At 35.4% G+C, this 16,195-nt stretch overlaps 1 protein-coding gene across 1 annotated transcript in view; it reads left to right on the top strand.

Moving 5' to 3' along the window:
* The window catches only part of LOC106879818 (uncharacterized), a 163,783-nt gene that overhangs the window by 78,081 nt on the left and 69,507 nt on the right, over window positions 1–16,195 (top strand). The window contains exons 2-5 of the mRNA XM_089362444.1: window positions 3,008–3,390; window positions 4,303–4,398; window positions 5,910–6,012; window positions 12,457–12,652. Coding sequence (XP_089218570.1) covers window positions 3,008–3,390; window positions 4,303–4,398; window positions 5,910–6,012; window positions 12,457–12,652 — 778 coding nt within the window. The remainder of the gene's footprint in view (window positions 1–3,007; window positions 3,391–4,302; window positions 4,399–5,909; window positions 6,013–12,456; window positions 12,653–16,195) is intronic.

Raw genomic sequence — 16,195 nt, 5'->3', positions numbered from 1 at the left:
AGGGGAGTGCCTGTATTATCTGTATCCCCTGTTTATACACGTTCGTTTAATTTGTTTTTATTTATTTGTTCATGTGTTTATACCTACTTATTATTTTTTTCCTATTCTTTCTTTTTTTGTATTTAATATAATTTAATTTTGTTAATGTATATATTATTTAATTCCATTTGTTTATCTGTGTATTGTATTTTATTTTGTTCATATTGTTATCAGTTTATGAGGATCTTATTCTATCATATGTTGCGGTGTCTTGGGGGGGGGGTGCTAGTGTTCCATTCCAGTTTCCTATTCAGGCTAGGTTTATCTTCTATTATATATGTAGCTTCTGTAATTTGTCTAAGCATTGCATCTGTTCTATGTGTGGACAAGATTTTAACTTCTATGTTGTTGAGTGAGCCCCTGTGTTCCTGCTCAGCGTGCTGGTACAGAACCAATGACCTCTTCTCTTAAGTTCCCTCCAATGCTCATTTATCCGCTTTCCTATACTCCGTGCTGTTTCCCCTACGTACGTTGTTATCTTGTTACTGCATCGTTCCTCTGTACATCTTATACTATAAACTACATTTCTGGCTTTACAGTTTGTTTGTGGGCTAAATCTACATACAGTACAGTTCCTATCAGTACAGGGGGTTCTACTAAAAAGGTAGGTTCTACCGATTAGGGATTTGATAGGGTTGCCTGACCTTTCAACAACCTTAATTCTTAGCTTAAGTTTGTCTAGGGCCCTTCTAAAGCGGTACGCCAGTTCACCTCTAAGGGTGGTGTCGACGAACATGACACTCTGGTATTTGTGGCTATCATACCATGAGTTGGCCTTCCCTATTTTCTTCTTAGTCCTTTCAATGGTATTCCATGACTTGCTCCTATAGAGTTCTTTATAAATACACTCCTGAATTGTCAAGGACATGTTTCCACATCAACAATTTTAATAATTATCTAATCACAAGATTGAACATATATTCTGAAATTCCACAAATACCAGGCAAAATTTTAGAAATGCACATCAGCTCTGGATCAAGAGGCTAACGTTAATCTATCATACATTCCCTCTATATTCATTTGTTTTATAATGAATTTTCTCCACGATACCCAAAACATTATTCTCCTAGTATCACACTAAAAATACTGGCGATCTTTCGATACTAGGCCGGTATATCGGCCTTTTCCGTAAAAAGTGTCTTCGGTGATCTTTACCAAAGATCGGCCTTTTCCATAACACCTGCACGATCTTCACTAGGGTGTTAAGGTTAGGGTTTTAGTGTCAGGGTTAGGGTTTTAGGGATAGTTTTAGGGTTAGGGTTAGTGTTTAGGGTTAGGGTTAGGGTAAGGGTTAGAGTTAAGAGAGATAGAGAGGGAGAGAGAGACAGAGAAAGAAGGTATGTTTTTTTTTTTGTTTGTTGTTTGCTGCTTACCACTATCTATCTCTCTTAACCTTAACCCTAAACACTAACCCTAACACTAAAACTAACCCTAGTGAAGATCGTTACGGAAAAGGCCGATCTTTGGTAAAGATCGCCGAAGACACTTTTTACGGAAAAGGCCGATATTCTGGCCTAGCATCGAAAGATCACCAAAATACTTGTTTTTAAGACCTCACCATTTTCTTTCCTGACCAAAAAATAATCATAGAAACTTTTCCAACACTTTCTACTGATTCTTCTTTTGCTTGTTTAACTTTTGTAAAATCTTTGGTAACTTTCAGTTTCATGAAACTTCAGTCTTGTGAAATCTCTTCACATTTTTGGTCTGATGGACCTTTGATCTACTGAGATGTTACCTCCAAGCAAGCAAGCAGGCTCTTGGTACATTTTCAGATTTTATAGTTTTACAGTATATTATTACTTGTTTTCAACAGCTTCTACTGCACCAATAGGTATACCTTTGTGAAAATGAAGCATTGTCTTTTGACTATTAGGGATAGTCTTCGCATTCTGTGTCCAATTTGCATTGTTATGGGATTGATTTCTTGTTTCTGGTGTTATTTTAGTGTTTTGTTTATTGTGTAGAATATTTGCTGTGTAAGTTAAGTTATTCTATTTGATTTTGTACTCTGTATGTGTTTTGTCAGTGATATTATATATATGGGTAGTGGTTTTATTTTATACTTATTCAAATTACTTTAGGAAATTGGCCCACAGTTTAGAGAGAGCCACAATATCAATACATTTGTAAAATACTGATGCGAAATTATATTTAACTGAATAGTACAGTAGTCACAGCAAATTTCAAATGATTAATTATAAATGACTCAAAATAATTAAGTTAGTGTTAAAATAATGAATGCAAGGGAAAGCTTACTAGCAATAAGCATGTAATGAAGGAAAAAGAACAATGACTAATATTATTTTCATTCTTTTTTTACTTAATATGGGAGACAAGTCTAGACATGTTTTGGTACTTTTATAACAACCTCATCAGTGAGCTCAAACTTACCAAAGTAGTTATAGAAGTAAAAAAAAAAAAGACCCACCATTGTCACTTGCAAGCAGTTATGACTTGGTAGCATGTACCATGCTTTTGCATTTTTTTTTTTCTTTTTAAGATACATATATTTCTGCAAGCAAGCATAGACAGCCTTTTGGTCCTCTCACCCTTAAATTGTTTCCAAATTTCTGGCAGAGTAAATTGCGTCATGGTGCTGTTTTTCTCACAGACAGTGCCCAGTTGATCCTACTATACTGTGTAGCTGACAAAATCAAAAATAAACAATGTCCATGTGCAAGATTAAAAATATAAAATGGTGACAATTTACCCATCGCACCCTGTATATACACAATGGACTTCTTTCAATTGCTGCATACTAAATCCACTCACACAGCTTTGGTTGGGACATTTGTTTAAAGCCCAAAGTGACATGCAGTAGAACATTGTTAAGTACCCACCACCACCACCACCACCATCCTTCAAGCATTGTTCTTCTCAAACAGAACATCAATAGTGTTAGCCCCACCAAATAACCCATATTCAAATCTTCTGTCTTCTTATTTTTCTATTCTTTTAATTTCAGATGACTGTGATCCCTTCATTAATGAAAATGGTTGCCTCTCAATCATACAAAAAGACGATATCTACATAAAAATCATTGATACAGATTCGAAAAATCGAGGAGAAAAACCACATTACAAACGTATAGAGAAATATACTAGAAAGTCAAAAAGAAAAAGAAAAAAATACAGAAAGAATAGAAAGAGGAAGCAAAACAAAGATAAAAATAACCAGAAAGGAAGCTCGTCAGTTAATGATACTTCAAGAAGAAAACAATGTCAGACAGGTGTTGGAACAATTGAAGTAAAAAGGGAAAAATGTCCTGGAAATACAGATTTAAATCCTACTTCTAACTTGGAATTGCCTAAAAAATACTGGACTGTACCGAAGTTTGTGTTAGCTCTGGTATGTGTTTTCTTACTTGTGCTGCATGTTTTCATCATCATCATCATCATCATTATCATTTAACGTCTGTTTTCCATGCTGGCATGGGTTGGACAGTTTGACAGGATCTGGGTAAGGGGCTGTATCACATTCCATAGTCTGTTTTTGCTTATTCTATTTTATGTCCTATCTCATATGAAAGGGTGCTGAAAAGTTCCCAGCTTTAAGTGTATCGCGAAAGGCCTGGCTGGAGGCCCAACCTTCCAAGTTCTTCTACGGGGCTTAGAAAAATCAAAGGACCATTGCAATAAGTGTGTGAATCTAAGAGGGAAATATGTTCAATAAAATCACAATTAACTGATCATGCTGTATTTTCTTTTACCAAAAGCCAGGAAATTTTCAGCACATACTCATGTATATATATATTTATGAGATTCAGTTTCAACATTTTTTTTTTATGATTCTAATTTTTGGTTATTCTGTCCTTCTTCATATTTACTTTTTGTTGGCTTCCTAATGCTTCCTGCATAATTATGATAACTATGTTAACTATGTTGACATTGACTAAACAGTGGAATTCTGGTTGAAGCACTTTCTCATAACCTTCTCATAGCTTTTTTATTTTTGGAATTTTCAGAAAATTTTTTTGTAAATTTGTATTTTACACTTGGGAATTTATACAATTAAGAAAAAACGACAATGGAGGTGACAAGATATGAAGCCTTGGCTTTACTGCTGTTTGTTATACTGTCGATCCAACAACCCTGTTGCTCATTTCATTTTATAGCTCCGCTTTCCTTATAACATATGTTTCTGCCCATATGAACATCAGGCCCTTTTTCTCTATGTAAGACATTAATATTGTCTGATTTGCATAATGCTTCCTAATTTGCATATTTTACCTATTAACTCTGACAGCCTGTTGTGTTGTAGCGTGAGAAGTTAATCGGGAAGATTAAACAACTTTACAGTATCTTACGCAATGGAGTTGGTGAAACTATACGGAAGATTCTGCATTCCTACATGCAGGTAAGTGTATTTGTGGGTATGTATGTGTGTGTATGTGAGCTTGTGCATGTGTATATTTGTGCATATATGTGTGTGTGTCTGTATCTATGCTGTGTCTATGCACGTGTGCAAGTCTTGTGTAAATCTAAATCTAATCTTTTCTGAATCACAAGATCCACTTGGCATTGTGCTTATCTCTAGGTTTCATTAAACGGGTCAGAACAAATCTCCCACTAGAATTATGTAACATATCTCGCCTCTCCAAGACAAGTAACTCATTACAATGCACTGTAATGACCTGGCTTTCATGGCTTGCTGCAATGACCTCATGCCTGTCCCATGTTGTCCACTGACAGCTAAAGGTTCTTTGCTATTTGAAAATTAAGTTTTCTGGGCATAGACACAATGCAGTGCCAATGGCCTCATATGAACTGCTGATCTCACAATTGGTTACCAGTTGCCTTACCCACTTAGCTATTCATGATCTTCTGTATTTGTAAGCCTTTGTGTGTATATCTCCCAGTGTGTGTTTCTTTTTTTTTTTAAATGAAGTTGATAAGATAATAATTCTTTCTGCTTTAGGCACAAGGGGCCTGAAATTGTGGTGGTGGTTTAGTCAATTACACTGACCCCAGTGCTTGACTGGTTCTTATTTTATCCATCCTGAAAGGATAAAAGACAAAGTTGACCTTGGTGAAATTTGAACTCTGAACACAAAGCTAGAAAAAAATGCTGCAACACATTTTGTCCAGTGTGCTAATGATTTTGCCAGCTTGCCAACCTATTTGAAGTTGATAATGATAAGTGTATAAACTTGGAGGTTTCATACACAGAGAAACTATGCCAACATTTTGAAAAATATGCAGAAGAAACTGAATATAAAATACACACCATCACAAGGATTATCAGAGAATCTTTTCTACTCTAGGCACAAGGCCCAAAATTTTTGTGGAGGGGGCCAGTCTTTTAGATCAACCTCAGTATGCAACTGGTATTTAATTTATCAACCTTGAAAGGATGCAAATATTTTGAGATATATCAATTCGGACAGACAAGATAGATTAAGGCAAATAGTCTATATATTCGTTTGGAGGCCCCTACTGCAGTGGTCCTCAACCACTGGGCAATGGATTATTTGATACTGGACCTTACAGAAAGAATAAATTTTTTGAATTTTATTTTTATTTTATTGACTATCACAGTCAGCTGTGTGTTTAATTTAATTGTTACATATATTTTATTTTATAATATAAAATAAAAGAAATCATTATATATGTAATAATTAAATTCTATATTATGCACTTCATTGTGTTTTGTTATGTGTGTGATCCCCTTGGTCCATGGGAAAATTGTGTTACATGAAATTAGAACTTTAAAGAATTTTCTAGACAGTGTAGACTTTAATAATTGCTTTCTTTTAGTAAAAGTTACATATTGAGAATAAATTAAATAGCAGCTGTCTTTATTATAGTATAAATGTTGTCCACCATTATAAATTAACAAATAGTTGGGTATGTTGAACTATTTTACAGATTCATAAGAGATACAAGGAAATAAAGGAAGAATCTAGAAAAGTTTTGGAAGCCGGTCATGATGTTGTTATTGAAATTATCGAAATTTCAGAGCAAGTCTATGGTAAGTAACTTTGGACATTGTTTTTACGTTGTTGTTATTGTTTTCTAGATGTAGGTGTGGTGGTGTGGTAAGTATCTTGCTTTACAATCATGTAGCCTTGGGTTCAATCCCATGACATGGCACCTTAGGTAAGTTTATTCCACTATAGCATTGGGCCAGCCAAAGCCTTGTGAGTGAATTTGGTAAATGGAAACTGAAAGAAGCCCATCATGCATATGTGTGTATGTATGTGTTTGTTTGTGTTTGTTCCCCGTTGTCGCTTGGAATTCAGTGTTTGTTTACGTCACCATAAATTAACAGTTCCTAAAAAGAAAAAGAAATAAAGACCAATAGAATAAGTACCTGGCTTTAAAAAATAAGTATTAGGGTCAATTTGTTCAACTAAACCTTTCGAAGCAGTGCCCCAGCATGGCCACATTCCAAAGACTTAAACAAGTAAAAGGTAAAAGATAAAGGATACCACTTTATACTATTAAAAAGTATTACAGAGAGATTGGACTTAGATTACCTTGCCAACTTCAGGATCCTTTTAGCAGAAGAATACCTTTTAGTTGAGTTGCTTGCTCATCATCTACTTATGTGTTTCTCAATCGGTGTCCATATGGCCCTTAGGGGTTCATATGATTTTGGAGGTCCATACAATCTTTGGGGGTTTTAATAAGATTTTATTGTTAATATTTATGTGCAATAAATTGGTTAAACTTCTACAATACACAAGATATTTTCACAATTTTTTTATATACGATTCCTAATAATATTTAATTATAAAAAAATATTATGGGATTTTTTAGACATTGAATGGGTATGAGGCTCCAGTTGAGTGAAATAGAAATCAAAGGGGTCCACAGGCAAAAAAGGGTTGAGAAATACTGATCTACTTCATAATTGTTTTAGATGACTTGGAAGTATTGCTAAAACAGTTAATGAAACACTTGTTGATACCACAATGCTCCTTCTGCTTGCAGAGTAGCATAATTTTTGTGGAACATACCTTTCAACATGAACAGTATTTTAGTGTGATAAACATATCCACTTACATAAAAGCAGTGCTCTAGCATAGCTTTAACCATGACAATTAAAACAAACTAAAGAACACAGTATACTTATTTTCTTATAGAAGTCAATGAGCAGTGGTGTATGCTGTTGTTCAACCTGGTAGAAATAGCAGTTGAATCTCTCAAATAACACACTACTACCTTAAAAGTAAAGGAATGACACATGGATACCCAATATATCAGTTGCATGTTGTTATTTGTGTACAAATATCTAAAGTGTATTGTACTTAGAAGCATTTTATATGTGTGCGTGTTTGTGTGTATATACGTATGCATGTATATATATAGTTAATTGTTTTATTATGACTTAAGTTATATAAAGTTTAATCTTTCATTCATGATAACATTTTCATTCATGTTTTTATATCTATTTATTCTATTCCTTTTCTTTACGCAATATTTTCATGAGACTTTTTTTAAATAAACGTTTTAGTCTAAAATCTTTTAGTTTAAACGATTGCATCGTTTAGATATGTGCTAATTCTATCTTTATTATTTTAACCTAAAACTTCGTTCGAATTGTATTTTAAACGAAAAATTTGTTACAGTTGGTTTTTGCATATAATATTCCTGTTAGCTTGTATTATAATGGACGTAGGGTTAATTATAGAATGTTTATAATTTTGATATTTTTATTAATATTTTTCTATCTTAATATAATAAGTATTTTATATACATTCATTTGTTATGTATTGTTGGTTGATATATATACATTCTTTTATTATTATTATTATTCTTGTATTTTGACCTGAAGATTAGCTATATTTTTGAATAGAATAGATTTTCGATAGTTTTAATTGATTTAAATATTATTTCTATTTGAAAATTGGTTATAAAACATGAGTAGTCGTTTTATCATCATTATCTTATGATATTTACTTTCTATTATATTATACTTATTTATTGTGTGGATTTTCATCGATGAGTTCATGAACCATGGTTTTTTTTCTCTAAAACTATATATATATATATATATATATATATCATTGCTATTAAACTGTCGTATGTCCAAATTTGGCCAAAGAATTCCCCTCAACACATAGCTATGATGCTCCCCCACTACTGCTTTTGCTGGTGATCAAAGATGCACATATTGTCAGCCACCAAGGGACATGCTCAACTGGTTATGGTCAAACAACTGACAAGCAAATCTGTGGTATTGAGCAGAATATTTACTGTAGTCCATCTTATATACCAATACAAGGCAATGTACATAATAACACTTCCAATCAGTTAAGATCAAAAAGTCATGAGAGCCACTGCCTGGTACTGCATCTATTATTATTATTAGTTATTGTCTTTGTACAGCTTCTATTACTAGAGATGTACTACCGTGCCAGCTGTTCACTACCAGTGAACTAAGGTAACACCCCTTATTTTTCGAGCACCATCCGGAGTATTCAAGCAGTGCTGTTTTCTGCAAGTGCTCCACCCTTATTGCAGCCCCTATTTGTTCCATGTACTTCTCAAGATTTTTACTCACTGTTCCCAGGGCTCCAACAATTATTATTATTATTATTATTATTATTATTATTATTATTATTATTATTATTATTATTTAGGAGTCAAGCTGGAAGAATTGTTAACATGCAGGGCATAATGCTTAGTGGCATTTCATTCATTGCTACATCCTGAGTTCAAATTCTGCTGAGGTCTACTTTGTCTTTAATCCTTTTGAGGAGATAAAATAAGTACTAGTTCAGTATTGGGCCTGGGGTAATCAACTTATCCACTCCCCATAATTGCTGGCCTTGTTTCAAAATTTGAAGCCATTGTTATTATTATTATTATTACTAGCAGAAATACCCGGCTTTGCCCGGGTTAAAGAGAATAATGAAATCTAAAAACGCCGTCTAGACTACGCAACCCTCAACTGTTAGTAGCTACGATACCATATTTCTACATTAATAACTCTCCAATCCATGCCAGCATGGAACATAGACATTAAGTGGAATGCCAGTCTCTCATCTAGGAGGGCCTTGAAATCAATGTTACCAACTGGGGACTATGTATGTCGTAGTGATAATAAAAAGACCCAAAGGAGGTCTGCAACGAAATAATTTTTACTCAACACTTTGCAAGTGAATCAGTGGAGGCAAAGATGCGTCTCATTTACTTGACAATTTATGCACCACATTGCAGAAATCACAATGTAAGTATATCTGAAAGGGTAGTCTTACACTGTTGTACCGTTGAATTACAAATAATGCTCATCTGTTATGTTCGGGTTAAAATTTCATCAACATCAAAAATATATGAATTTTCATGGGAGTTATGGCCGTTATACATAGAATATAATTTCATAAAGATCCGTTCAGTACTTTTGACGTAGTTTTGGATAAGAAAACAAATGACTAATGTGTGTGTTTGTGTGCATGTGTTTGTGTGCATGTGTTTGTGTGCATGTGTTTGTGTGTGATGGGTGTATATATGTATAGATATCTGTATGCATGTATATATATATGTATATATGTGTACATATTACATGTACATCTATCTATATATATATACATCTACACATGTGTATACATATACATGTATGCATATAGATCTATATCTATATATATATATATCTATGCATATACGTGTACATATACATGTATATGTATACATATACATCTCTTTCTCTCTCTTTCTCTCTCTTTCTCTCTCTTTCTCTCTTTCTCTCTTTCTCTCTCTCTGAAAGTATCTGTCATTACAGTATAGAAATGTGATTGTTTCAGTTAGTGGAATAACGTGTACATATACATCTATATGTATACATATACATCTCTCTCTCTCTCTCTCTCTCTCTCTCTCTCTCTCTCTCTCTCTCTCTCTCTCTCTCTCTCTCTCTCTCTTTCTCTCTTTCTCTCTCTCTCTGAAAGTATCTGTCATTACAGTATCGAAATGTGATTGTTTCAGTTAGTAGAATAGTTTCATTTTTAAAGTGAAAGTATTTGACATGAGTGTTTTTGTTTCACTTTTGACATGTAATACTTAAATAGTGGAGGAGATATTATGTTGCTGTGGGCTCGAACTCTGCAAGAAGTTAATAATTTTTTTTAACTAAAACACAACTGGAACCCTAAGTAAGGCATGTGTAAAATTGGAATGAAATTGGTTGCGTAGTTCTCGAGTTTTAGGGATTCACACAGACAGACAGACACACACACACTCATTTTTATATATATAGAAGATTATTATTATTATTATTATTATTATTCAGTAGTCTTATTTTTATTATTATTATTATTATTATTATTATTATTATTATTATTATTATTATTATTATTCAGTAGTCTTATTATTATTATTATTATTATTATTATTATTATTATTCAGTAGTCCTATTTTTATCATGTAATTTCACTGCACTACTGAGCACAGCTCTGTGCCTTGTGTATATTCTGTGGTTTGTTGTGATGTTCTTATTTTCACTGTACTGAAAGTGCTTTACGTAGGATGTGTGCGGTGCCTAGTAGTGCTATTCTCTCTATGTTATATACTCTTTTAAGTCCTGGTGTTTTGGTTATATATTTGTCTGAATGTTTTTTTGTTTTATCATATCTAACGCATCTACTCTTATAGGAATTATTTCTGTTTTTAGGCTCCACATTTGAGTTACCTCTATGTTCAGATCTTTTATTATTATTATTATTATTATTATTACTATTGATATTGTTGTTGTTATTGTTGTTGTTATTATTATTATCATTATTATTATTGAGTGAGAGAGCAGTGCATGCCATCAAAGTATAACCATCATGACTACCCATCTGATAAGGATACACCAGGCACATGAATCACATTATTGTTGTTGTTGTTGTTGTTGTTATTATTTTTATTATTCAGTAGTTTTATTTTTATAACGTGCTTTCACTTCACTACTGAGCGCAGCTCTGTGAACCTTGGGTATGTGCTGTGGTTTGCTGTGATGCTCTTATGGTTACTGTATTGAAAGTGTCTTGCGTAGGATGTGTGCAGTGCCCAGTAGTGCAATTTTCTGTATGTTATATATATTTGTAAGTCCTGGTGTTTTTGTTATGTATTTGTCTGAATTTTTTTTTATTATACCTAAGGCACCTACTATGATAGGAATTGCTTCTGTTTTTAGATTCCACATTCGAGTTACCTCTATTTCCAGGTCTTTGTATTTTGAAAGTTTTTCCATTTCTTTTAAAGAAACGTTGTCATCTGCTGGTATTGATACATCAATTAGAAAGCATTTTTTTCTTCATGATCTTTGACAACTATATCCTGTCTATTAGCCTTAATTTCTCTATCTATTTGCCTTAATTTCTCTATCTATTTGCCTTAATTTCTCTATCTATTTGCCCTAATTTCTCTATCTATTTGCCCTAATTTCTCTATCTATTAGCCCTAATTTCTCTATCTATTTGCCTTAATTTCTCTATCTATTTGCCTTAATTTCTCTATCTATTTGCCTTAATTTCTCTATCTATTTGCCTTAATTTCTCTATCTGTTTGCCTTAATTTCTCTATCTGTTTGCCTTAATTTCTCTATCTGTTTGCCTTAATTTCTCTATCTATTTGCCCTAATTTCTCTATCTATTTGCCTTAATTTCTCTATCTATTTGCCTTAATTTCTCTATTTGCCTTAATTTCTCTATCTATTTGCCTTAATTTCTCTATCTATTTGCCTTAATTTCTCTATTTGCCTTAATTTCTCTATCTATTTGCCTTAATTTCTCTATCTATTTGCCTTAATTTCTCTATCTGTTTGCCTTAATTTCTCTATCTATTTGCCTTAATTTCTCTATCTGTTTGCCTTAATTTCTCTGTGAGTTTAATGTCACTGTGGTCTACTTTACCTTTCATCCTTTCAAGGCTGATTAAAATAAGTACCAGTTAAGCATTGGTGTCTATGTAATTGACCTTCCCTTAAAATTGCTGGCTGTAAGCCAAAATTTGAAACAATTGTCATTTTTATTATTATTTTCATGGCAGTGGTAGTGGTGGTGGTGGTGGTGGTGGTGGTGGAGGTAATGATGTTTATGATGATGGCATGATCTTTGCAGGTCCTCCCAGACTGGTTTGATCCCTATATATGATATTTAGTTTGGACGTCTATAAGTTGACATCTGCAGAGAAAACATGGGCTGTAAGATAATCCCAAGGTGTTCTCTGGAGAGAAGAAGGATTGGGCCATGAAACATGAAGCCAAGAATATAAGATATAAAGTATATAAAAGGGAATTCCAGAATAAAGTTATTCTGGAGAAGGTTTGGAAATGGATACAATTTGCACTCTTATTCTCTTGTCTTCCGTCCACTCCAATCTTATGATTCCTCTGCTGTACTTCCATACTTTTCCTGTCTCCTATTTCAGTAACTTATAATACAATATCCTCTCTTTCCCTCTTTCTCTCTTTACCCTTCAATCACAGGAACGATATCCTCCATGAATGAGTTTACACGTCGGCTGTATTCGCGTAAGGACAAGAAAATTTTGCCTCGACACCAGAGAGTAAGCCATCATTTTGCAGTAATTAAATCTAGGGACCGTCACACACATGCCTGGGAAACCTTAAAGGCACTTGATAAAATGAAAAGCATCAAAAACAAAGTTGTCTTCATCAGTCAGTAAGTTCAGTTGATTTATGTTAACTCTTTAATTGTCTAATTAAATTTTCTGGTTATTCAAGTAATGATGGCTGTGTGGTAAGAAGTTTGCTTCACAACCATATGGTTCTGGGTTCAGTCCCATGGTATGGCACCTTGGGCAAGTGTCTTCTTCTATAGCTTTGAGCCAACCAAAGTTGGATTTGGTTGATGGGAACTGAAAGAAGCCCACTGTGTGTGTGTGTGTGTGTGTGTGTTTCTGTGTGTGTGTGTGTGTGTGTGTGTGTGTCTCTCCCACCATTGCTTGATAACCATTGTTGGTATGTTTACGTCCCTGTAACATTAGCAGTTTGGCAAGAGATCAATAAGTATTAGGCTCAGAAAAGAAAAGAAATACTGGAGTCAATTCATTTGACTAAAAATTCTTCAAACTGGTACCCCAGCATGGCCACCGTCTAATAACTGAAACAAGTAAAAGATAAACAGATAAAAGATTTGCCAGCAATTAAAATGATATTTGCTACCAGTCACATTGTCTCAATGAACTTGGTATATCTCAACAGAAAATAGTTTCAAACATGACCCTCCTCAGCAAAAGATTTATCTGTATATATATATATATAAAAGAGAGGATGTTTGTGTGTGTGTGTACGTGAATGTGGTTTATGCACGTCCACAAATTAGCACGCATGTCGTTCCAATTTCAGGAGAAGATTCGGAATGACCCTATGTGCATTTTAGTGAACTTTCTCTCTCAGAGGTACCCGCGTATACCTGTAAAAATCGATAAACTTTTACCAATTTTGAAGTTTGTTGACATGGCGAAGTCAAATCTGTGCATACACGCATGAAGTAGAGAGAGAGAAAAATTGTATGTTTGTGAGAGGGAGGGTGAAGGAGAGATACATTTTGTTTGCCAGCGTCTGTGTGGTAAGCAGCAAGCAAACAGAAAAAATACCCTCTCTCTCTCTCTCTCTCTCTCTCTCTCCCTCTCTCTCTCCCTCCCTTACATACACATGCCAGTTATCTCTCTCTCTTTCTTTCTTTTTTTCTTTCTTTCTCACACACACACACACACAGCAACATTACACACAAAACACATGTTGCCAAAAAGAAATAGAGGCTATCTTTTTATAGTGAGTATGCCAGACAGAAAGTGTGGTGTGTATGTGAAGTTCTTTTGTTAGTGCGAGAGAGCAGCATGTGTGTGTGTGTAATGTTGCTGTGTGTGTGAGACAGGGAGAGAGAGAAAGAAAGAAAGAAAGAAAGAAAGAGAGATAAATGTGTGTAAGGGAGGGAGAGAGATAGAGAGGGAGAGTGTGCTCTCTCTATCTCTGCTGAATTGATGTAAACAAACCCATGTGGTCTGATTTTCACGTTTCTAGGTATTGTACTGTAAATCGCCATTTCCAAAATATATTTATTTCAAATCATTTATTCGTATATATATGTAAGGCAAGGTGTGTGTGTTTTGTTGATATACGGGCAACACACACACACACATACGAACATGTATGCAATTGGTGTACATACGTGCGTGTGTGTATGTGTGTGTTGCTTGGGGTAAAACCTCCACTTTTACCCGCTCCCATTGATAGCACTTGGTATAGCACTAGTGTAGCAATAATTGGGTACCCTCCCAGCAGTATACTGGATAAATACTATCCCTTAGTGGGTTGAACCCTCAACCCCTAACTCTCTCGCATTATATATATTTATATAGATAGGATGATAAATTGAATATTAATTCAATTTAAAACCAAGTGGCTTAGCATATAACAAATCTGAAAATTCAGAAAAAATTGTATTACACGTGTATAAGGGATGACCACTAGGTGGACATCCAATATGCTAGAAAGAGGTCATCAACGACCCAACCACAAAGAAAAATAATGTTCTCCATAAAAATTTCGCAAAACGCCAGAACAGGACAAAATGAGAAATATACAGAATAAAGAAGTATCTATGGCCTGCTGCAGTTTCGAACATTAATGTTTTACTTTCGTAACATCTGTGTTCTCATATATATATATATATATATATATATACTCTATAAGATGTACCCGGTGCAAGCTATGGACACATAAGAGGTGCAGCAACATCAAAGGCAGGTTAACTAGCAAGTTAGTTTTTGTTTGTGGCAGATGTTCAGGTGCAATAAAGACTGTAAACAAACAGGAAACAGCTTCTATCTCATTCCAGGGTGAAAAACTAGAGGTAGTCGATAGCTTCCGCTATCTGGGCGACCAAGTTAGTAGTGGGGGTGGGTGCGCTGAAAGTGTAACTGCTAGAATAAGAATAGCCTGGGCAAAGTTTAGAGAGCTCTTACCCCTGCTGGCAACAAAGGGACTCTCACTCAGAGTAAAAGGCAGACTGTATGACGCATGCGTACGAACAACCATGCTACATGGCAGTGAAACATGGGCTGTAACTGCTGAGGACATACGTAAGCTCGCAAGGAATGAAGCCAGTATGCTCCGTTGGATGTGTAATGTCAATGTGAATACCCGTCAGAGTGTAAGTATCTTGAGAGAAAAGCTGAACATTAGAAGCATCAGTTGTGGCGTGCAAGAGAGACGATTGCGCTGGTATGGACATGTGGTGAGAATGGAGGAGGATAGCTGCGTGAAAAAGTGCCATACCCTAACAGTTGAGGGAACCCGTGGAAGAGGTAGGCCCAGGAAGACCTGGGCTGAGGTGGTGAGGCAAGACCTTCGTACATTGGGCCTCACCGAGGCGATGACTACTGACCGAGACCTTTGGAAATGTGCTGTGCGTGAGAAGACCCGGCAAGCCAAGTAAGATCGTTGCCAGTGCCCCTGGACTGGTTCTTGTGTGGGTGGCACATGAGATGCACCATTTTGAGCGTGGCCGTTGCCAGTACCGCCTGACTGGCTCCTGTAGGATTTTCGAGCGAGATCATTGCCAGTGCCCCTGGACTGGCTTGTGCGGGTGGCACATAAAAGACACCATTTCGAGCGTGGCCGTTTTCGTGCGGGTGACACGTAAAAGCACCCACTACACTCTCTGAGTGGTTGGCGTTAGGAAGGGCATCCAGCTGTAGAAACTCTGCCAAATCAGACTGGAGCCTGGTGTTGCCATCCGGTTTCACCAGTCCTCAGTCAAATCGTCCAACCCATGCTAGCATGGAAAGCGGACGTTAAACGATGATGATGATGATGATGATATATACTTAAGACTTCGTTGTGATCTGACACAGAGAATCGGGAGCCCTTTTGGTCATTCTATTTTCCTTGCTGGAAGGGTTCCTAACCCATGAGCAAAGAGGGGTTAGATGATGGCGGTGGTGTTTTCAAAGGGATGGCATGTGTAACCTGATCACCTCTGCTGATCAAACTCCCAACCCATGCGCCCCAGTTGCAACACTGATTCTGCCCAAATTTGACATCATGTTACTTAGTTTGGTTTGAAATAAAGAACTTGATTAGCTTAATAATCCCAACTTAATCCCGGGCAAAGCCGGGCTATACTGCTAGTTAGTTTATAAAACTGCTTTCTGCAGTTAAGGGTAATGAAATTATGAGGGGATGCTGAAAAGTTCCT

Source organism: Octopus bimaculoides, chromosome 14 (genome assembly GCF_046866305.1).
Source record: "Octopus bimaculoides isolate indiv1 chromosome 14, ASM4686630v1, whole genome shotgun sequence".
Taxonomy (NCBI): domain Eukaryota; kingdom Metazoa; phylum Mollusca; class Cephalopoda; order Octopoda; family Octopodidae; genus Octopus; species Octopus bimaculoides.
The sequence above is the reverse complement of the archived record's forward strand: the minus strand, read 5'-3'. Positions and strand labels throughout refer to the sequence as shown.